Source organism: Varanus komodoensis, unplaced genomic scaffold (assembly GCF_004798865.1).
Source record: "Varanus komodoensis strain SLA01 unplaced genomic scaffold, ASM479886v1 scaffold1, whole genome shotgun sequence".
NCBI classification, from domain to species: domain Eukaryota; kingdom Metazoa; phylum Chordata; class Lepidosauria; order Squamata; family Varanidae; genus Varanus; species Varanus komodoensis.
This window is the reverse complement of record NW_025335268.1, coordinates 105,441,730-105,464,920: the sequence shown is the minus strand read 5'-3', so window position 1 is coordinate 105,464,920 and position 23,191 is coordinate 105,441,730. Positions and strand designations below refer to the sequence as shown.

General features: G+C 40.4%; 1 protein-coding gene across 4 annotated transcripts in view; it reads right to left on the bottom strand.

Annotated features, from left to right (window-relative positions):
- ATRNL1 (attractin like 1) overlaps window positions 1–23,191 on the bottom strand; it is a 619,481-nt gene that overhangs the window by 228,180 nt on the left and 368,110 nt on the right. The window contains exon 27 of one of the 4 annotated variants that reach the window (XM_044439603.1): window positions 10,271–10,600. The exons of the other annotated variants lie outside the window; for them this stretch is intronic. Coding sequence (XP_044295538.1) covers window positions 10,556–10,600 — 45 coding nt within the window. The 3' untranslated portion in view covers window positions 10,271–10,555. Of the gene's footprint in view, window positions 1–10,270; window positions 10,601–23,191 lie in introns of those variants that run through there. 4 annotated transcript variants of the gene reach the window in all.

Below are 23,191 nucleotides of genomic sequence, written 5' to 3'. Positions count from 1 at the left end.
AATAATGTAATAAAGAAAAATTAGAAAACAAGTTTGTTGTGAACTGCCTTGACAGCTTTGGAAAGAAATACAATGAAATAAATGAAATAAAATCAGTTTTACCTATTATGCTTAACTGACTTTGCTTCCTAAAATGATGATAGGTGGGTAGGGATTCTGTATGAAACTAATTTGCTGAGCTTAGACATACTTTGGATGGTGTCTTTGTTTGCATTGAATTTGTCTTGCGTGATGGTGTATTGCACATTACATGAAGTGCCAAAACACTTTGTTAACAAACTTATTTCCCAGATGTGGCTAAAACAGGGACAGAAGGCTGATATGTCCTAACATACCTAACAATTCAATTACAGTTATCTTATGGTGCCATCACATATTTTTCTTCAACAATCAAACAGCCTCAGCTGGAAACCCTAAGCAATAACATAAATAAAGCACCATCTGGCAAGAATAATTAAGGAAGGCTGGAAATAAAACATTAATTAGCACAGTATTTCAAACGACCTTCAAAGGCCTGATTATGAAATTATCTGCAAAACAGGTAATCACTTATTTCATGTTGTAGTTAAATTTAACTAAGCATGAATAAATAATTTCACACTTTGAACCTACTACTGCATGTTATTGACACAAACCAATGATCAAATCATTTCATTCTGGTATAACAACAGCCGTGAAACAGACAACAAATAGATAGTAAGTCAGAACCAGCTGCACTGTATTACTGTCTCGGATACTTGAGAAAGCTAGCACAGGATTCTTTTTGTCCTACGCAGTTCCATTTAAAAATGTAATCTAACATTTTATGGAATTTCATTATGTAAAGCAAATTAAAACTGTAAAAAATCTTGCATGAAGATATTTGTTTCTTACCAACCATTTTGTCTCAGCTCAAATATCAATGCAAGTATGTTGACATAGGTTCCAGACCTGGTCGTAACATTACACAACTAGAAAATCCTTAGTCCTGTAGCTACAGAAACCAGTCAGCTAGCCAGGCATCAGAAAAAGCTGGTTTCAGTAGCCTCCTATACCCTTTTGCAAGCTCAAGATGGACAAATGAACCAATACTGAAAACTTAATCTATTGTATAAGGGGTTCTCTGCGTGAGGCATTTATTTTATGCTTGTGATTCCTCACCCATGATAACATGCAGGTGCTTTACACAATGTTCTCATTCTCTAGGTCATCTCCCATTCTTTCCAAGCCTTTCTGTAGCTTTTCTCGGGACAAGGAAAATAGAGTATTCTATTTGCAATACAAAATTAACCAGAAAGAGAGAGACACATATAATACCACTATACTTCAGCTATACAGCAGTGCCCCCTTGTGGTTATATAATAGAACATATAGAAAAGGCAAGAAAGAACAAAATGAATGCACACTTATAAAGGAATCAATCTCAGCCCTGCAAAACACATGGAAGCAGAGGCCTCAGCTAAGAGGCTGATTATAAGCATCAAGCAGATAAGTTCAAAGCCTTTATAAAACTTGTGTGTGTGTGTCCTAAACTACCAGGAGGCAAGGGAATCATGAACAGCACTGCTTTACTTCACTGTATAAGAGCAGTACCCTTAGGATTTTAGATTTCAGCTCCCACCAGCCCCAGTCAACAGGGCCAATGATCAGAAAAGATGGAAGTTATGGTCCCAAAACTGTGAACAGTGCTGTGTTGGTTCCCGCAGTCAACAGAAACATCCAGGAAAAGGGTATCTAGGTTCAGATCATTAAGACAGTTGAAGTTCAAGTAATGGGTTCACGGTGTTAGCTCACTGCTTGCAACTACTTATCTTTCCTCATATTCTGATTTTGTGTGAACTGTAAATTTATTTATTTCCTTAAGCCCTCTATGGCCCAATAACCAAATCTCTCTGGGAAGCTCACAACAGTTTACACACAGATAGGGGCAGTCCAGATGTGGCTTATATAAGCCCCAGTGCAGTATAATGTGGGGGGGGCAGGGGGTGGTTAGTTAGAACATTCAAGCTGTTTTTGTGTCATCTGTACCCAGGGGTTGTGGATTCCATGAGTGTTAAACATCAGGCACTGGGTTCTGTGAAACTTGTTTAACCCTCACAAAAACCATGAGTCCTGGGTTCAGATGTCACAATAAGCCACAAACATGGCTTGCTATTTATGGTTGTGCCTGCAGTCAGTGCTTCTCATCATGGCTTAGATAAGCCATGATCACTCATACTGATTATATATGCCTGGTCATGTCTTTATTCCTTCTACAAAAGCAAGAATATAGTGTGACAAGGCACAACTTCCATCTGAGGGCCAAATAACAAAAACTAAAGTGTATTTTATATATTGTATAATACTCAGGTAGATGTAGAGACCAAATTCTTTATTAGGTGACTTTATTAAGAGTCTTTATTAAGTCACGTTCTCTTTATCCCTAGGCCATGTGATGTCAATTGACTTGTGCAAACATCTTTTGGAATCGGGCCAAGGAGGCATCCTGTAGGAAGCATCCATATGTGATCAGACTCTTGAATAACCCAGACACCATCTGGAAAACCAGACACACTGGTCAAAAAGCTTCCTTGGGGGATCTCTGAAAGTTGGCTTCTCTGTACAATGACCTGTAGACACCTCCCTCCCAGGAAGGAGGTGGTTGTGTTAAATGCGGTTGAATAATCTGGGCTGATGCATTTGGCTACCTTGGACTGGTGTAGTTCTGCCTCAGATCTGCAAGGTTTGTTACCGGTACTAGAAGCACAGTGCATTGCTTTTAGATGCTTATTTCAAATTCAGATATGCTCTTGGGTTCATTAGGACTTATTCCGAAGCGAGCATGCATAGGATTTCACTTTAAATGGACCCTGGGAGCAGACAGTACTTTTAGCATAGACACAACTTTATAAAAGGTTTCCAATTTCCACCCAAACATGATAAGCTGTATTCACATACAGTCACATTAAATGTAGAATGACTCCTGCCAGGTTTGTTGTTGTAACCATGTTTAGTGGCAGCATTATTATTAGTAGTGGCATTAGTTTCTCTTCATGGCTGAAAGTAATCTTATGGTAAGGTTTTCAGATACTCAAGTAAAACAAGAGTCTTGTCAGCATGAAAGCAAAATAAAGCAAACTGTTTGTGGTGGTAGATTGCAGTTTGGTTAAAGGATGGATTTCAGTTATTTGTTGAGTGAGAAGCAGCCTATAGATTCTTTCTGTGGAGTCACTAGGTAATGCAAATAATGAAACTGCAAACATGAACTCTACTAGCTGACAGAAAGATGGCCAGAGTTGTAAATATTCCTTTTCTGAGATTAAGGAGGGCTCCAGCCTTTCCAATAATTAGTAGAGTTATTAATTAAACTATTTATGAGTCCCTATTCAGCCCCTAAAGCAATATATAATTTTTAAAGCAACAAACTGAAAGTAGCACAGAATAATCTCCGAAAACCCAAAATAGAGAGTGGAATTTAAAAGCCATGAAAAGTCAGGTGGGGCAAAGCAGTTTCAACAGATGGCCTAAAGCTAGGCAACGATGGAGTTGATCTAACCTCTCTAAGGAGAATGCTCCACAATTTGGCACTGGCAGAGGGAAAAGTCTGGCCTCTCTACTTGGTAGGGCATATATCAGAGTCTTTGATGAGAATAACAACTGTAGGGGAAAAGAATTTCTTCAGATATCCTGGCCCAACAACACTACGGCATTAGCAAACAGAGATAAAGAAGTCCACCAGGTATTTTGACCTAGAACTCATCCATATTAGCCAGCATAGCCATCTGGGGGTGGGGGGGGGCACAGGTTGCCCGCACCCATTCTAGGGTGGATGCTAGAGCTATTTGTGATACCGATCTGCATCTGGAAAAAGGATGAAATAAGGGTAATCCCTGAGTATCTGTGGTTATATATTATTGTATAGATTTATTGCCTGAATTTTTAACCATCTTATTTTCTGATAGACAAGTAGTCCCAAAATATCTTCAGCCAAATTAAAACCAGTGTAGCACCTTTATAGGTTATATGTTGTTGGCAACACCTCTTCACATGTAATGTCGTTACACCATGGCTACTGAGACAATGGGCAGTGTGTCGGCGGTATATGCCATAAAAAGGAAGAAAAAGCCCTATAAACCCTATAAATAGCATTTGGAGAACTTAGCACATAAGGCAGTATCTCTATCCTGCTAGTATTAAATGGATGCTAACTGGGCAATGTTTGTGAAAAGGGAAGTTCTACAAATCTTCTGCATGCACCCACATGCACTCTTACACCAATCTTTTCATAAGGGGAGAATGAAAAGCAAGACAGGCATCAGAGCAACCCAGCACCAAGACCCTGCCCTGGAAACAAATGAAATAAACCTTAGAAAGCTGTCTGCTGAACGAAAGCCAAATCAAATGACACTGTTATATTGAAAACTCTGACAAAGGAGGAACTGAAGCAAAGGAAGTACTCCATTGTAAAATAATTATAACTAGAAGATGGCAACCGGAGAACTAGCTATTCACTTCTAACCAATGTGAATTTAACCAGTCCTTTAGCACCTCTGGTTTCCTTAAGGTTGCCAGGTCACAATGCCAGTGTGACAGAATAGAAGTCTCTGTCTATTTCTCAAAGCCTAGATCTAGGATCCCAGTTTCCCTTGGCTCCCAAGCCCACTGACCTCGGTCCTCAGCTTCCTTTCCTGCTCACATACATTCTGTCAGAAAGTTTTAGCCATAATTTTAGTATCTGGATTTCTTTCCTTCCCGAATTAGCTCTCGATTTCCTTAGCCATCTTCTTCAGTTTCATGACTTTCAAACTACCACATACTTTTTTCCTGTTTCTTTAGCTAAGCCTCTCTGACCAGATTAGCTGCTTCTTAGTTCAATTCCTTTTCTCCTCTCCCCATTACTTTAACCCTCCTTCTTAATCTGCCCTTTCCTTAGCTTTGGCTTCTAAGTACCCTTTGCCCTTCTTTCAGCTTCTTTGCTTCTTGGGTCCCTGCCTACAGCTAAGGATTTCTGCAACCCCTTTGTTAATCTTAGCCTGTTTGCATCTTCCAAAAACCTTGGAGAAGCTGGGCTACAAAGTGCTTCATTTCATGAGGAACTGAACATTCAGAGTCATCACTTGTTCAGAGCCAGAGGTTTACTGCCACAAAAATATTGCAGCAGATGTGTTCAAGTCTTTTATTCCAAGTCTCAAGTCTCAAGTCTTTACTTTCAAGGCCAAGTTGGGTGTTAAGTCATTGCAAGAAATGTTCCAGTTGAGTCTCACGTCTCTTTTAGCATCTCCCCTTCCCTCTGTCCTGCCCCCGTCCCTCCCCCCCTCCTATGCCAAACAGAAGAGTTGAAGCCTTGCCTTGCCTTGCTTCTATTGCAACCCCCCTCCCTATACTGACCCACCCCCCTGAAACTCCCTCCCACCCACCACCTCTGCTGGGTTCACACTTGCCTTGCAGCCCATCACAGATACCTTCTGCAGAGACTGCCCCAGGATATCCTGCTGAATGTCAGATGCAGGCAGTAAGCCCTGATCAACTTGGTCATAAAAACAGCAGAAATCTCGAGTTGAGTTGAATGGCTCACTTGCTGTGCTCAGTTCGAGTCATTGATATGACTGAGTTGCTCAACTTGAGTCCCCAACACTGGCTCAGATTGTCAGCACTTTATACTAAATTTCTTTGTTACGTATCTTTGCTACTCATTTTCCTTCCTTGTTCCTTTGTCACAGTAGTCAGTAGCTGTATTTTAGGTAGATGATCTTCAATTAAGTGTGTAAGAAAGTTGCTCAGTTATGTGGATGCGACAGTTGTGAGAACTTTGCTACAGAAAAGAAACAGAACTATTCTACTGCCTCTTTCCTGAAAATTGAAGCTGTTGGCCCTATCTTACTTTCACCTAGTGGCAGCCATTCCATGAGGCTACCCAAACTGTTTCAGTCCAAGCTGGTCATTTTAGGAACTTTAACTGTGAAGAATTTCTGCCTTGATGTGCTTCCCCCCAACACACACACCCTTCTTTTTTTGGGGGGGGGGTCTTTTGATGTTCAAGGTGTTGCAAAAAAAGGAAAAGGAGAAATGGGAGGAAAATTACCCTGTATAGAGCAAGAAATGCTGATATACAAGCTGTGTTCCAAAATGCAAGAGGCACACAATATCATATCATAAATATATGTTGGCTACTGGAGTGCACCAAAGAATCTTAAAAAATCATCCTGTGCTTTATAGAATACAGAAAAACTTTCATGTAGATCATGCAAAACTACACGTGTCCTATGTGCACGCTTGGATGAGATTCCCAGGTGCCCGCAAGAGTTGGAGGGCTCTGGTGGGAATGATGGCTGAGGCTCAGAGGAGAGGGAGTTGATAGTTGTCCCAGTAGTGGCTCAGAGTTCACACTCTGATATTGGAGTTGTTGAGCCTAGTGAGGCCCCAGGTGGACAACTGCTTAGTGATAACCAGCCTGAGACAGTGCTGGATCAAAGCACTTCAAGGACAACCATTGAGCTCCTCCCAATCCTGATTGTGGGAAAGAAGCAGGTGGAGAACAGGCTGGGGAAGGTTCCTCAGGAGTTTGGGATGCTCAGGCCCTTCGATGCACTCGCCGGCTCGGCAAACTGGAAATTCGATGGGAGGAGCGAAGGCATGCCCGCTTCCATGTGCATCTCCCTCCAGAGACCGGCCCCAAAGGGTTCAGTGACTAGGGGTGACTAGGGTCAGAGCAAGAGGACAACTTTCTCCTACAGAGAAAGTTGTGTTTCAGAGCTTGTAAACACTTTGTAGCTATATGGAATAAAGACTCTTTTAACGACTATTGAAGTGATTGCCTTTGTTGAGAAGGGACGCCTGGCTCATGACAATATGGTCCTGAAAGAAACTGGTGTTTCTAATTATTTTATTATCCTGATGGGATAGTATCATGGACAAGAAGCTACTGTTAGGACAGACCATGAAAAAATGGAATGGTTTCCTATAGGCAAAGGCATCAGATAAGGGTGTACCTTATTTCCCTATCTGATCAATCTGTATGCAGAACAGAAGCAAGGATGTTGGAGGATCGCCAGTGTACCTTGCACCCTGCCAGAACTGATCTCTTCCCTTCCCTGTCCCATGAAACACCCTCCGTTTCCTCTCTGAGGTTGCTGTTATGACCTCAGAAAACAAGCAAGAGAGTTCTCTTTCTGGCAGCTGTAAGTGGGGAAGTGCAACCTCAGCATTGATACCCTGCTCCAACATCAGAGCCAGAAATCTAAAGTGCTGTGTAGGGCTTTTGGGACTGCTCTCTTAGTGATCGTGATTTAAAATGCATGGGAAAATGAAGCTACAGGATCCATGTTTTTGTAAATGCCCTATAAATTCAATCTAGGATTTGCCTTCAAACATAACTGTGTATTGCCTTTATGCAAACTCAGAAGCAACCCCACTGAAGGGTAAAGCATGGTCTCTGCCTTCATAATATTAAAAGCATACATCTACTTGTGCAGAGCCAACATTTGGCTGGCTAGCTGGCTTGTTTATGATTTATCTAGTTAGTTAGTTTTGCAATTGCAAAGAAAGAAATTAATTTCAGCAAACTGCTAACGTAAGCATTTTATATTGGATATTTCAGTCTGATCTTCCAGGTAAATGAGTTACTAAAGCCATGGATGGTGGCTAGATTTAAAATATGATATGGCTAACAATTCCTGAGTATGTGCAAAGTGGTTCCATTAGGCTTAATAGACTTCTAAGTATATGGGTTTTCTGGTGTTATTTGCTTACTAACTAGTGTCCAATTAAATTCAGTGTTCCAGTTTAAACTTTAGCTGCCATAAAATAGTGAGAATAGGTTTCAGGATGGCACAATTCCATCTCAGTCCAAACACAGGTATCACGAAGCCCCTGAACCATACTGTAAATAGGTCACCGCTTAATATGGTTGATCAAATTCAAGTGTCATTAGAAGCACTAATGAATTGCTTTTTTGTGTAGCATGAAATGGAAAATCTGTCCAGCTGAAGTCAGTCAGAGAACAGCAAGGATAATTTGGCAAAGATAATAAAAGTTCATGATAATTATGATATATGACAAAGCAGAAATATGGATTTATTGAATATGGCTTAAAATGTTAAATAATATAGAAAGAAGGTTAAAGTTGTGTTGCAATTTTTTTTATCACAACACCCTGCCTCTTAAACTTTTAAGAGGGGCAGGATTCAAGGACAACTTGTATTCGTATAGTTCCATTTGTTTCAATCGAACTGCACTAGTGTAAGCAATCTCTTCTCCTACGATTCTCCTACGTTATCACTGCTGTATTATTTATTTTGATATGTTCTACTGATCAAGCATTATCACTCACAGATGGTATTAGGCTGGGCAGAGATAAGAGAAAACCATCACTCTGCAGGAAATGGCTGGTGAGGCTGTCTCTGCTGCTGAGGCTATTTGGCTACTTTCTGCTTCTGTATCTCTCTGCCCATACAGGACAGATGTAGGTATTTTGGATGCCAGCTGCCATCGCTCCAGTCAGCATGGCTCATAGTCAGGAATGATGGGCTTTGTGGTCTAAAACATCTGAAGGGCACTGGGTCAGCTACACTGGCAAACTGGAAGACAAGGTAAAGAAATGACAGAAGCCCACAAGCAGTCTCCATAGACCTATGGAAGGTACATGCGGGTGCACAGTTTCCAAACCAAGGAGAACAGCTTGAAGTCGACTGGAAAAGGTGGGAGAAGGACAGAGACTAACTATGTCAAACGTAACCCTGGAAAACATAGTTACTAGCAGCTATCTGTCATGGCCCAGGTATTATCTTCTAAAAGAAAATAGAAGGGAGAAATCATGGAAGGGACATGTGAACTTTAATGGCAAAGTCACCATTTGTTATTATTTGTACCATTTATAATGATGTTTCTTGACCACTTCAGGACTGGAAAGCATGCAATGGGGAAGGATGGCTGAAAGATACACTTGAAAGATACACCAAAAGAATCGTTTGGCTGCTCAAGCAACTTAGGCCCTTGAAGCAGGAGTGACCATTCCTATAGCAGTGAGGGCACTGCCACTGACAGTTACTTCTAAGGGTCATCTTAGCTCAGCAAATTAGTTCTGTGGTTTAGGGCACACTCCTATGGTCCCAGAAAGGGGAAAGAGAGTTGGACAAGGCTGTGCTCTCCAGCCTCCTTCTTGTCCTCCAAATGCTTCTGCTAGACAAACAAAAAAGTCCTTCTACCGAAATATGTAGAACAGAGTGGGTGGGAAGATGAAGATCAGATAAGATGATCATAAGCTTCCAAGTATGGGTGCCTACAGGCATCCCAGTAGGATTACTTATTCTGGTATTTTTACTGCACAGGTGCTCTGGGATTTTCTCAGTCAGGAGCAAAAGTAATTAAAGTGGCCTTAGATATTATGCCAGTACTATGCCAGTATTGCGGATGGGGGAATGCCGCTTGCCATCCTCCCTCAGGCAGCAAAATCCTTCAGAAAGGGTGCAAGTGCATGGAAGAATGGTCCCTCTCAGGTATAACCCATCATTTGGTTAGACACCTCCAGACCATCTAGGACAGGTGTTCTTCATTGCAAACCCTAAGAGCCACTAGTCACTCTTGTACAGCTCTCTGCCTCTCTCTCTCTCTCTCTTTGCAGAAGTTGCTCCCTCTCCATGGGTTCTTTCTAGTGTTGCCTTGTTTGCCTCAATGGTGGTCTGGACTACCAGATGAAGTTCTGGGGATGGAGAATCAGGAGACTTACCATCTGCCAACTTGAAGGTGGCTGATGGAGGTGAGGAAGGGAAGATACAGGAGCAAGCAACTAATTAACAGTTGTTGGTATCTATAATTTACCCTGCATAGCTTATCATCAATTTCTCTTTCTTATCCATTTGATTTTACATAAAAGCATAAAATGTATGGACATAAGAACAGTCATGCTGGATCGGACCAAAGTTTCATCCAGTACAGAACTCCATTGACATGGTAGTAACCCAACCACCCATAAGATCCTTCAAACAGGATGTTTATAAGAGTTCCACCTGTGCAAGCTCCTCAGCAACTGGCGCATGCAAGCATTCTGCCTCTAATTACAGAGGTAGCACATAGCCTACAAGGTGACCACCTGGACTTTGTGCTACCTCCGTGCTACCTTTCCTAATCTACCTTTCCAAATCAATAATTGTGGTTATTATCTGTGCCTCAATAATTGTGGTCTTGTATAATCTCCAAGCACTTTGAAGGGGGTAAACTCTTTTGTTCCCTCCCTCATTCAACTTCTTTTTATGTTTAGAGAAATTTCCTGCTTTGACATCAAATACAATTGTGTTGGGCCTCTTTGCAAAAGGCAGCAGCAGCAACAATGAATCATTAGCATTGCCCCATGGTCTCCAGCTGACACTCCTGGAGCAAGATGCAGAGTCTTGCCCGAAGCCTGACATGATGGCTAATGTACTCTACACCTCTACTATGAGTTCCTTCATCTTGAAGACAAAAGTAGCATGAAACTAGATCCAATATGAACACCATGACACATACCGTTCTGATGGCATCACAGAGGAATGGTAGGTGCCCACTTTTTTGGGCCTTGCAGGGCCTGATACCTTTCAAATCTGCATGGTAGATGGCAGCTTTTCTAGCCCTGCAACCCCATGCTCTTTACTGCTACACCGAGAGCTCTCTGGAAAGGTACAAGAGTGTTGGATGCAGTCACAAAAAGATAGCAAGTCAATAAAGAAACTGCTAACTTTCTAGTGGTAATTGCTGCCATTAACACTTCACTTGGTCTCTCTACTGCCTACATGGCACTCAGGTAATACACAGCCATGAGGTAGGAGAAGGCAGGATTCTAACCAAGCAGTTGACCCCTTTGCTGCTTCCCCACTAAGCCCCCAATTGCGCCTGCTTTAGGGAAGTTCCTTAGTTGCAGAAGTTATATCAATGGACTAGCAACCCAATCCTGTCCTGGAGTTGGATTTACACTCAAGAATGTATTCTTATACATTCAACTTTAAACTTATGAATTGTTAAGTTCATCACCACTGTTTTATAACTTTACTATACTATTGGGATCCAGTTGCAATCCTACCCCTGTCTGGTCAGTAAATGAAGGATATGAATGCACGTCTGGTGTGACAACATAGTGGAAATGCTTTGAAAACGCAGTAAAACCCAGTATACATTGTGAATACTAAATGATCTTATTCTCAAAAGTAGGGACTATCTTGTTTAACAAATATAAACCGTCAAGGAGTATTTCTGACAGCTAATGTCTTGTGAGGGACTGCTGATGAAGAAGTAAACAAGTACATGGCACCATGGGAGACTGAATAAAGGTCAGAAATGGCACTGGAGCTTCTTTTTCTTATATTATCATTATTAGAACATGGTTTGGGTTAAAGAAGTGACTGAAATGTTAAACATAAATATAAATATCCACACATGCGACTAGTATATATTGAGGAAATATTTATCATTTGGGGCTTGTACAAACAATTTCAGATGTTGGTTAACTAGGATCTCTCTGAGATACCTCATATCTTGAAGCAATCCTTCCAAATGAGGATGGAATACCATCTTTTATATATGATAAGTAAAAGCTGTTTATGCTTGTGCTCTTCCATATACTTATGCCTCAAGACTGTTTTTAACAGAGAACAACTTCCATTTCCATTATAATTTGAGTCCCTTTGCACTCTGTCCTGAGACTTTATGACAGTTTATAGTACAATTTAATCTTTTATTATTACTAAAAGATTTAGAGTCTTAGCTTACACTCAACATGCTCATAATTGTGAGGGGTAATTTGGTGTCAGAATACAATATATTCCTGTCAGCTTCTTAACTAATGTCTGATAAATAATTTAACTTCACCATGAATAGGCCTCTTAGAAAAAAACATTTGAATGAAAATTTGTCTAATATAGACTTGATCAGTTTAGGATTCTGGTAGCCATGGTTAAGCAATCATAAATGAATACAAAGGCAATTTTCTCACTGTTACTTTAAAACATTAGAGGAAATGGGGAAACATCACCAAAAGTATACAGTCTAATGTTGAGGGGATGAGTGAATATTCATTGGTGATGGTATATAATTATCAGTAATGATGATGGTGATTACTACTTCTACTATTTAAGTTAGATTAGCCTCTTAGAGCCGTTTACAATAGTCAATAAAGCAACATGTCTTGGGACCCAATTGTCTGAAGGAATATCTCATGTCAAGGAGACTCCTATGCCTATCTTATTTGGAAGTGCGGAAAGCCTTGCCTCATTCCACCACTACATCATGGGTCATCACAATCAGGATTCTGATGCAAGTGGAGATTATTTGAACCCCTTGTTCACTTTGGGAGGGAATCTGGCACTGGTGCACAGCAGTTTCTGTCCCAGTGCTTCAGGGGGACCACAGCATGGGAATAAAGGATTAACAAAAGCTCACCTTACCCTGTGGTCCCAGTTCTGAATGGGTTCCTCCATGTCTGCTATTTTCTTTAGAAGTAAGAGAACACGGGCAAACCAAGTTATGCTGAGTGTTGCCCTGTTTGAAATGAATTCCAAATAGAAACAGGAACGAAGAAACAGAACAAGTCAGAAGGGGTCTCCCAGGCCATCTAGTCTGACCCCGGGCTCCAGCCAGCTCAGCTCATGACATGCCTACCATATGCATGTCCAGCCTATCCTTGAATACTCTCATTGATGGGGCTTCAGCCACCTCCTGTGGAAGCCCATTTCATACCCTAGGGGTCCTAACTGTCAGGAAGTACTTCCTGGCATCCAAATTGAACCTTGGTTCCTTGCGCTTTGCTCCATTGGAACGCATCCTGCCCTCCTCTGCAGGGAAAAACAGGTCTCTATCCACCTCCGTTTGGCACCCCCTAATGTACTTATATGTTGCCAACAGATCCCCTTGGAGTCTCCTCTTCTACAGGCTAAAAAGATCCAGCTCCCTCAGTCTCACCTCAAATACCTTTGCCTTTTTTCATAATTCAGCCATCCTTGCCTTTCTGGCTATGTACCTCTTTCCCTTCTGCTCATCTGCCAAACTTCCCTCTTTTATTAAAAAGCCATTCATTTGAAACTACGTAACACAGCTATTCAACAGTGGCCCTGAAACTGGCTAAGGACAGAAGTAAAAGATATTTTATATATGATGTTATCCATATGTGTCTTTACCCTTCATCCCATTCCTACAGACTATCTTGCTTTCTGTCCCTCCTAAGCTGTGTATCCCTCCTTCCTCTACTTCTCCTCTTTTGGGTCAAAGGTGAGCAAGTTCCAGGGATTGGGGAGTTGCAGTACTTCCAGGTCCCCACAAGGGCCATGCCCTTTCTGCCTCTTCAAATATGACAGGGTATATTTGGCAAGGCATAAATATACATTTTGACATTATGATGTAGTACAATTCTGAATATATTTAGGTTACTAATCTTACATAAGCTTATATTTTACCTGGTTTTATATGTGCGCATGTGTGCGTGTGTGAAATAGATAGCTATTCTTGTGCTAATTCCCCTGCATTGTTGCCATCCTTTCTGCAGCAGAAAACATCAATTGTGAGATGTCAGATGTCAAGCTTCTATTATTACTTTAAATGTATGTCTTACATATTTGCCCCAAAACAGTACAACATCAAAAATCTAATCAACACAGTTATGTAGAAACTTGTAGTCTCTAAAATTTATTTGACAGGGGCCCTGGGGACATGCCTTTTATTCTCACACTTTACCTCATTGCAAGATAATTATTTTTTATGCCAGCCTCCATTCACAACTCAGTGAAGGACTAAAAATGATATAAATATTTTATACAGCATTTCTGTGTCAGTTATTGCCTGCCCTCCCCCCACAACAATATGACTGTGAGTTCCTACTGCAGCTCAAATGAGATGAAGCTAATCACAATTTAAATTATATCACACAGTTACTGTTCAAGTAAGCATTTACATAAAGAGTGGGTGAATTAAGGAGAAAGTGTACAATATTTAATGAAACAGGCTTCATTATTGATGGCTTCAAAAGCTAATAATTTGGGCTTAGTAATTCCACACTTTGAAAATAAGTGCTAATTTAGAGATCAGCCATGGAAACTTCTTTCCCAGATATCCTCTCTCCTCAGTGGGAGAAGAGATGGAAAGGCAGAAGGAATCTCAGAATCAATCTCTCTCTCTCTCTCTCTCTCTCTCTCTCTCTCTCTCTCTCTCTCTCTCTCTCTCTCTCTTGTGGCACAAGCTGACCGCCATTGGAAATATCCAGCCTGGAGCACACATCCATGCTGCTTACTTTCCTTTACCCTATTTTTGCTTTTACTTTAATAAAATTGGACTATTTAGATGGATTGTTCTTCCTATTTTATGCTTGGGACATAGAATTTCTTCTCCCCTTGGTTCCTGGACTGTGCTTGGACTAGACTTAAACTATGCTTAACAGAGTACTAAAGGAGGTACTGAAAGAGGAAGAGGAGTTGGACTAAGAATTAGCTGGGACTACCCTTAGTTTGCAGTCTGCCCTTGAGTATGTTGTGCTAGTGAACTGGGGTAGTTCCACCTATCCCCCTGCTTGGGGTTAACTGAAGCCTAGGAAAGGTGGTGGTGCCAGCTTACCAAGAAAGCATGAGGGGTCTGTGGAATTATCTTCTCATTAAGCGGCATTTTAACTGTTAGTATTATTTGATCTTATCTGGCCAGGGCGGCTTATTTTATATTGTATTTTTTGGATTTTTAATGTTTATATTTATTGTAATTTATATTATAATTACTTTTATTTATTGTTGTAAGCCGCCCCGAGGCTTCGGCGAATGGGGCGGCATAAAAATGTTTTAATAAATAAAATAAAAATAAATTATGATCAGACAGGTTCCTAGTGAGTGCTTCAGCCGACAGCTAAAGCATACATTTGCCTGGGAATTTTCCACCAGCAATGTCAGCTAGCCTCAATTCTTTTAAAGCAATATTTTATTTTATTGTTTTATTATTGCATTAGTGTTTTATTTATTGTTTTTATTGTGCTTTATCATGACTTTGCTGTGAATCGTTTTGGGATTTCTTTAAAAATGAAATTGATACAGACATTTTCTGAAATAAACAAATACAACTAAAATGATAATATTAAGGAGACAGTTCTGGCTGTCTTAGTGCCAGTTTAGGATTTGTTGCGAGTTATTGTTCATTTGATCCCGTATCTCTATTCTTAAGTGGTGCAGTCTACAAAATATATACAACACTTATGGCTGGTGATGCATTTAGTTTCCTACACACAAACATTCTTCTTCCCCTTCCCTCCTCTCTCCCTCCCACCCATGTGCATGCATGTTGTGGGTAGCAACTGGATGAATATATGACAGGTTGTTCATGTCATTTTGAACATGCTGGTGTATTTCTCTCTTGTTTATTGTGTTGGTGACAAAAATTGTCCAATGGAAAGCAAAATTCAATTGACAGTTTAGTTGTTTAACAGCTGAAGTTCAGAGCACTTACTCTGTCGATTAGTCAATACAGATTAATGTAGTAAAGGTTGATCAGACCGAACAGATGACAAGAGACATGGTAGTGGAAACTCCAGAAGATCTATGAAAGTCTTGTCTCAAAAAGATAGCTGTAGCAAGAGTGATGTACAGGGGACAGATACAATATGAGGCTGCTAAGCTGACAGAGCCAAAATTGCTACTCTCACTCAATAGATGTTAGTATTGCTTAGTCACCAGAAGCACATTTCGGAACCATTAGGAACAGTAGCCCTCACCATATAATGTTTGCATAAAGTGATAACATCTGTGGAAAGGGGCTGTATGGCTGGTCACATAGCCCCACCCTTGATGAGGCATGGTCCTCCCATGCCATTCACACAATTGCATGGATAGCAGTTGTGGGGAAGTCTTCTGAAGACAAAGTTCTGCCTTTGGAGCCCAGCCAGACGGGCTGCAAGGGGCAGAGGGACAGTCCTTTGCAGTCCAAGTCTCCACTCCAATCTCCCAGAGCTTTTCTGAGGCTGCAACTAGGACTTCAATCTGAGCTATGTAGCCCTAGTGAGTTCATGGCAGCAGCAAGATTTTGAGCCAGGCTATTTCCTGATATATAGCTTATTCTCTTAGCACTGCACTACAGCACTTCACATTGAAAACCCATTATATCTGTGGCAAAGAAGCCAATGTCTTAAATATCTTCATCAAATGATGTATACCCATTCTATAGCCATAGCATTTTTTGGAAGACTTGGACACAGTGTTCTCGGTAACAAGGCCAAGGGAAAGCTAACTAGGCAAAATTATGATAGTGTCCAGTTCAATGTATGAGGACTGTAGAAAAATTGCCTTATAAAATAAGATCTGTAAATTGTGTCTGAGCACTACTAAATGATTACATGCAGGAAGCAGTTTTCAAGATTTGCTGCACAATGACTGTAACAGAGATTTTCAGCCTCAGGGCCTATTATTAACAGGCAGTTATAAAATAAAATATAGAGTATCAGTTGATAAAACAACCTACCATATAATACTGTTCTATACTCCCCAGAGTTGTGTCAAATCTATAGACTAGTCGAAATATGATCAACCATTACAAAGGGATCTAGTTTATCTAGAGATGAGTCCCATCCATGATGGTTAATAAGGAAGAACTTTTTAAATCACATGCTGTGTATGATATTAAAGACATCAAACTACATTAAACAGAAACAGCATTTTCCCCTGCTTTCTTATTTCAGGAAATGTACATCAGTAGGGTACACAGTTCTGTACTCAGCATCGTGACTTCCCTTTTCAGCAAGAAAGCACCGCGATTTGCTCAATCTCTTCGGGAAAAACATAGATGTGTCTATGGTAGTCTATGCAGTGAAAGAATTTTGTCTCTAAGAGGCAAAGACACATATGGATATTATATATAAAAATATCTTTCACTTCTGCTATCCTAAACCAGGTTTGAATAGCTGTGTTAGTGTCAGATGAATGGCTTTTTAATGAAGTTTTTAATTACTTACGTTACGCTGCATCTGATTGCTAAGTCTTGTATTACATAGCTGTACAATGTTTATATTTTTCTTGTAGGCCATGCTGGGTTTACATGTCATCCAAACCCAGCAATGTTCCAATGTGATGGCCTATAAGCCACCCTGGCCTGCTTATGAACCACCCCACTTACACATGGTTCATTGTAGGGTTAAAATAGTTTGCCATGATTTCACATGTTGCTTGAATCAGGATGACATGCCAAAGCACAATCAAGCCAAAAAATAAAAGCGCTCCATGGCCCGAGAGGCAAAAAGCCACTGCCACTCTGGCCAAGAGGCTCTAGTGAATGAAAGTAGGCAAAGTGCAGCTATCACTGGTTTTTCCTGGACTGCAGCTGATGTGGGAGGCAAAGCAGAACTGCTGCCAAGATTCATAGCACACCTTCTCTCCAGGACGCACGCTCTGGAAGAACCACCCATTTCCTTGCAACCACCTGCTTCCTTACTAGGAATGAGACCAAGAAGCTAGATCCCACCCACTGTCACTGCTGGGGTGGTAGCGAGCATGATTGGGATGCTCTGTTTAAGAGGAAGGCAAACAGAGATGCATGTCACCCCCAGCCCCCTTCCCACTTCTGCTCAGGGTGCAAAGGGGGAAAGAGGGCAGGAGATGTCCCTTCTTATTGCCTGTCCCACACACTTTCTCCTTTTGAAGGAGGAGGTCCACAGTGCAGGTGGCAGCACTGGTGCCTGACTGCGTCATCTTCCCAAGCCCCATCTGAGGGGGGTGGGGGGACTACAGGTCAGGGCAGCATGCTCAGCTGGGCCAGGTAAAGACCTTTTTATTTAAACATCATTTCAATTGTTAAAACATATGATCTGGCCTGGGCAACTTCTTCTTCCTTCTCTTTCTCCTCCTATATTTTTATTTTATACTGATAATTTTAATTTTGTATTTGTAAATCAATGTATTTTTTGTATTTTTATATTTAATGGTAATTTATTATGTACTATTGTATTTCAATGTATTTTATCCTGTTGTAAGCCGCCCTGAGGTTTCGGCAAGGGGCGGCATAGAAATGTTATAATAGAAATGTTATAATAATAATAAAAAATAAATAATAATTGAATGCACCCCTGCCTTCTGCCTGCTGCTGTGGAAACACCTGTGCCGTTGTCTGCTCACCACCAACCCTTGTCTGCTCATCAGCTGTGGCACGCCCCTTCAGGTTCTGTGCCCAGCACTCCTACCAATGATGGGAGAGAGTAACTGCTTTGTGTGTTTCAGGGAAGCAGCTGAAAGAGCTCTCCGTGCTCCTTTCAGTACTCATGCAATGTCTGCTGGGATACTGCAGGAAAATTAAGAGGGGGTGGAGAGACTGAGGGGGCTGGACAACCCCACTGTGCTTGATCATCTGTCATGCACAGGGGAATGTTACCCACATTGCATGGGGGTGAGTTAACATGCCATGTGAAATCTCCTGATGTGCCTGCCTGCCTGCCTGCCCTTCAGAGATAGAAGTTCCACAGAACTGGAACTACAACATAATTATAATTGTTGCTGTTCAATGGTTTTATCATTGGTTTATTTTTAATGCACCCAGAGTATGGTCTGAAGGCATATAAGGCAACCACCATGTTGAAACTAAGCAGGTCTGGAGTTGGCCTAAGCTTGGAGGGAAGATCACCTGGGAACATGTAGGCATCTTGAATTCTACAAGTGGAAGAAAGGTAAGATATAAATATAAAAATAAATAAATGCTTTTTATTATGTAGCCCTGAGCACTTTGGTAAACTGCAATCAATAGCAACAGTAATTCTTTACCACCAAATCAACTTGGGTGAGCCTCCCCGAACAATCTTGGTTCATTTGAACATAATAGCAAGCTGTGAAGTATTCTATCAATGCAAGCATATGAGGGAACAATGGGAAAGACAAAGAAGTGTGTGATAGCACAGCGTGTTCGTTTGGTGGATCAGGGATGTGATATCTGAATTCTATCAGGAATGATCAGTGATAAATAATCAAACAGAGAACATTTTGTTACCAAAAAAATCAAGATTTCTCTTCCTTAATTTCTTTTTCCTGCATACTATTTGGGGTCAGTTCCAACTGACACTATTCTTCATCCTACTGTAGCTTGCTTAGCAACTCACATGGAAAGCTTTATGTCTAAATTATCTTTCCTGTACCATCTGGCTGGTTTTTGCATTCCCAGGTAGAGTTTTATATTTGCCCCTACTCATATATATGTCATTCCTGCCTGAGAGTAAGGGGTGATTTATTTGCAGGAAATAACCATTTGGTTGATGGGTAGAGTTTGAAAGAGCAAAGCTTGATCATGCAGGGAGATGAAGTGGAGCAACTTCTGAAGCATCTATAGCTGCAGAAGCAGAATTATATACAGTGATTGAAATAAAATCTGGCATATTTTTGTTTGAAATAACAAGGGCCACAGGCAGTGGCGGGGGTGGGGTGGGGGGTCTGCAGGGTAGAGGCCACTCTGGGATATTCCAAATGTGAATATTCGATGTATGTTCATTTTAAACTACTGAAATTATATCATTTCAACATATAAGGTTATAACAAAATGTGGATAACATATATATAAAACACAAACAAAGCCCTCATGCTCTACCTGATTTTTCCTGCTTCCAGTGTTCTAGCCAGTGCAGAAGTGCTGCAATAATTGACAAGTCATGGGCATCTAATTTTAGTATCCTTTCCTATAGGACTGAGGCATTTATTCGAAAAGGTCCATGTGAGCTTCATGCTCCACACACTGAAGTTCATCCCATGATAGAAACTGTCAAAGGATTTGTTCCACAGGCACAGAACAATCCAGCCATTACCCTGTATTCTTCCTCAAAACAATTGTCAGCGGTTTGCAATATTTCCAGAGAATATTAGTTCTTGGGTGGATTGAAATGTCAATATTGCTAATATTAAATCTTACCAAACATTTCTTACAAACAAAGCACCATTAACTTTAACATTAACATTACTCCATTACCACCATTATAAAGAGCTCCTGCAGAGGGAACCAATCCAACTACACTGGAAAATTTTCAGTTCTACACAGTAGTAGTCCTACTCCTGCTCCAAGCAACTTACAACATTGTAAACTACAACTTAGTGTAGAAAGAATAAGTAGTTCAAGAATTGTGTTTTTGGATAGAGAGTGCACCCACAATTGATAGTTTCTTGGGTCTGCACAATGCAATCTGTATTACTCCTTTTAATTCCCTCACTACTTTTATAAGAGCACAACTTCTGAAAATTACCTCTGGAGTTACTGGAGCTCAAGAGAAAAGCCCTGCAGATTCAAACATTAAATTTGACTGTGGATCCAAATGCAAGGGTACTTAATCTAAACACGGAACTGCCTTCCATTTCCTACAGTTACAGTAAGTGAGAGTCACAATGCAAAGTTTCACTTGTTTTGAAGAACAATTAATTTGCCTTTATTTAAAGGCTCAAACTTATTCCAAGCCAAACAATCAAAGGAAGCCTTCTAGGAAGCCTTATAGCCACTTTAAAGTCCCGCAGGCAGTGCTTATATGCAAGTTAAAATAGTCCCAACAAGGTAAAATTATATCTGTAGCCATTTCAAAGAAAAGTATAGCAAAGCCAATATAGTGGCTCAAATTGTATTTGATGGTTTGTTTTGGTATAATTGATTGTCATATTTATTTTATTTATTCAAAGCATATCTATGCCACGCTTCATTCAAAAAAGGTTCCAGAATGGCTTAAAAGCATCAGTATTTAGAGAGACATTGCCCTCAGGCTTATAATCGAAAAAGAAATGAGGCAGAAGAAAAATGATTGGGAGGGAGGAGGAAAAAACATGATTGTGTGTTATCATTTGGGCATCTCTAGGTTAGAGGAGGGAAAGCAGAATATACATCCTTGTATAAAGAAACTTCGCTGCAGGGAAGAGACATGCTGGGAATTAATGACTGCCAGCTACACCCCAACAGATACTGTATAATTTATAAAATTTTGCTTTTGTAACAGGCTGTGAATTTAAACTACCAGAGAGAAACCTGATATTTTGGTGTTGATAAACAAGACTTACTGGGTTTTCCTACAAAACAGAAATGAAATTAATGCTTTCAAATACTGTTTCCTGAAGCACATGTAATTAAGAGCCAAACACTAAAGCCATTTTTTTTTGCAGTCTCTTATTACTTTGCATTTTATGTTACTCAGTTTATATCAGTCTGCTTATTTAACAACTCAATCTCATGGATAATTAAACAATACCCACAGAGGTATACAAATGTCCGACCCAATCAGTTCCACCTTATTAAATGTCTTTCATTGTTTTGCTGCATCCAGAACAATACAACAGTAAAATAGTCCTGCGATTGCAGCTGTCTTTATGAAAACATCTAACAAAGTGAAACTACCAAAGTAACAGATTGCATTAAACGATGCAATGAATAAATAGGCGAGTTTATGAAATTGGTTTTCAGAATTTCTTACTTCTGTTCAAACCTCAAACTGTTATGCAGTGCCACAGAGTTGTCTACTCTTTTTCTGTGATTTCAGATTATAAGAAGATAGCTTGGAGGCATTTCCACAGGTTTGTACAGGAGGGAAAATATCACTGTTGCTTACTGAACTTTGTAACTGAAGTTTGTTCCATTTGAACACAGGCTATCATGATTAGGCATGTGTTGACTTAAAATGTCAGAGGAGTTTCTGCAATAAACAAAGAGCTGATTTTGTCAAGAAAGGACAGTCATAAGATATTCTGATCCTGAGGTGCTTTACAACTAGAGAATACTCACCTCTTTAAGTCTACATACATTTTCAATGTTTTATGTTTCCACACATACAGTAAATTTCAAGAATAAAAATTTAGAATGAAATCTTATGGTGCTGGGTGTGATTATAACCCATTTACAGATTTATTCTAGCAAATCAACATACTGAATTCTCACTTGCAAAGCAAGTTTTCATTTGCAAGCATAATTCTGCATATAAAAGAGTGCCCTGAGTATGTAGAAACAATTACATTATTTCTGTGTGGTCCAATTTTACTTCCAAACTAACAGGCATGCATCCAGTTGAGTTTCCTGCTTGTGAGCAGCTAGTTGGCTACTGCGTGAACAGAATGTTGGACAAGATGTTCCCTTGGTTTGATCTAGCAATGGTTCTTCTTATGTTCCTATAATTTACTGGTACAAGGAATTGTATACACACAGATCAGTTTAAACTTGTGATGGAAATATTCCATTGCTCAGTTGAGATGCAAAATTAAATACTTTGAAACAAGGTAAAACAGCTGAGCAAAGAAATAGGTTGCAAAAAAAGAAGCAACAGAATCTACATCCCTAGTTATTTTTCACATAACCAAACCTGTAAGGCCACCGAGTCTCAGTCCCTGCTCAATGTAGGACCCAATGTTGAACAGCCTGACAGATGGCTGTTCAACCGCCTCTGGAATGCCTCCAGTGTGGGACAGCCCAAGACCTCCCTAGGTCATTAATTCCACTACCATGCTTCTGTAACAGTCAGGAAGGTTTTCCTGATGTCCAGTCAGAATCTAGCTTCCTGTAACTGAAGCACATTATTCCATGCCCTGTACTCTGGGATGGCCGAGAATAAATCCTGGACTTCCTTTGTGTGATATCCTTTAAGTATCCTATCCTATCTCAGTCGACACATGCCCAGTTCTTTCAGTCTCTTTTCATAGCACTTTGTTTCCATTCCCCTGATCATTTTTGTTGCCCTCCACTGAACTTTTTCCAGTTTATCTGCACTTTCCTTGACGTGTGGTGCCCAGAACTGGGTATAATGCTCAAGGTGGCATCTAACTGATGTACTCTACATTTGGAAGCAATATTTCTACTAATGTAGTTCAATAGAGCATTTGCTATTTTTGCAACCATATCACCTTGTTGGCTCATATTCAATAAATGTTCTACAACAATTCCAAGATCCTTCTTGCTTGTAGTATTTTGTGCCAAGTATCTCCCATCTTATAGCGATGCATTTTGTTCCCTTTTCTTAGTTGCAGAACTTGGCATTTCTCCCTATTAAATTACATTCTCTTGCATTCATCTCAGCACTCCAGTCTATCAAGATCACTTTGATATCCCCCACCCTGTCATTCAGGGTATTCACTGTGCCACTCAATCTTGTGCAATTTGCAAATTTGATCAAAATTCCTTGTACCCTCTCATCCAAGTCATTAACAGAAATATTGGAGAATACTGAACACAGGAATAAGTCTACAGTATACTACTCACTACCTCTCCCCGGACTGAGAAGGTCCTGTTGAGAAGCACTCTTTGAGACTAATTCTGTAACCAT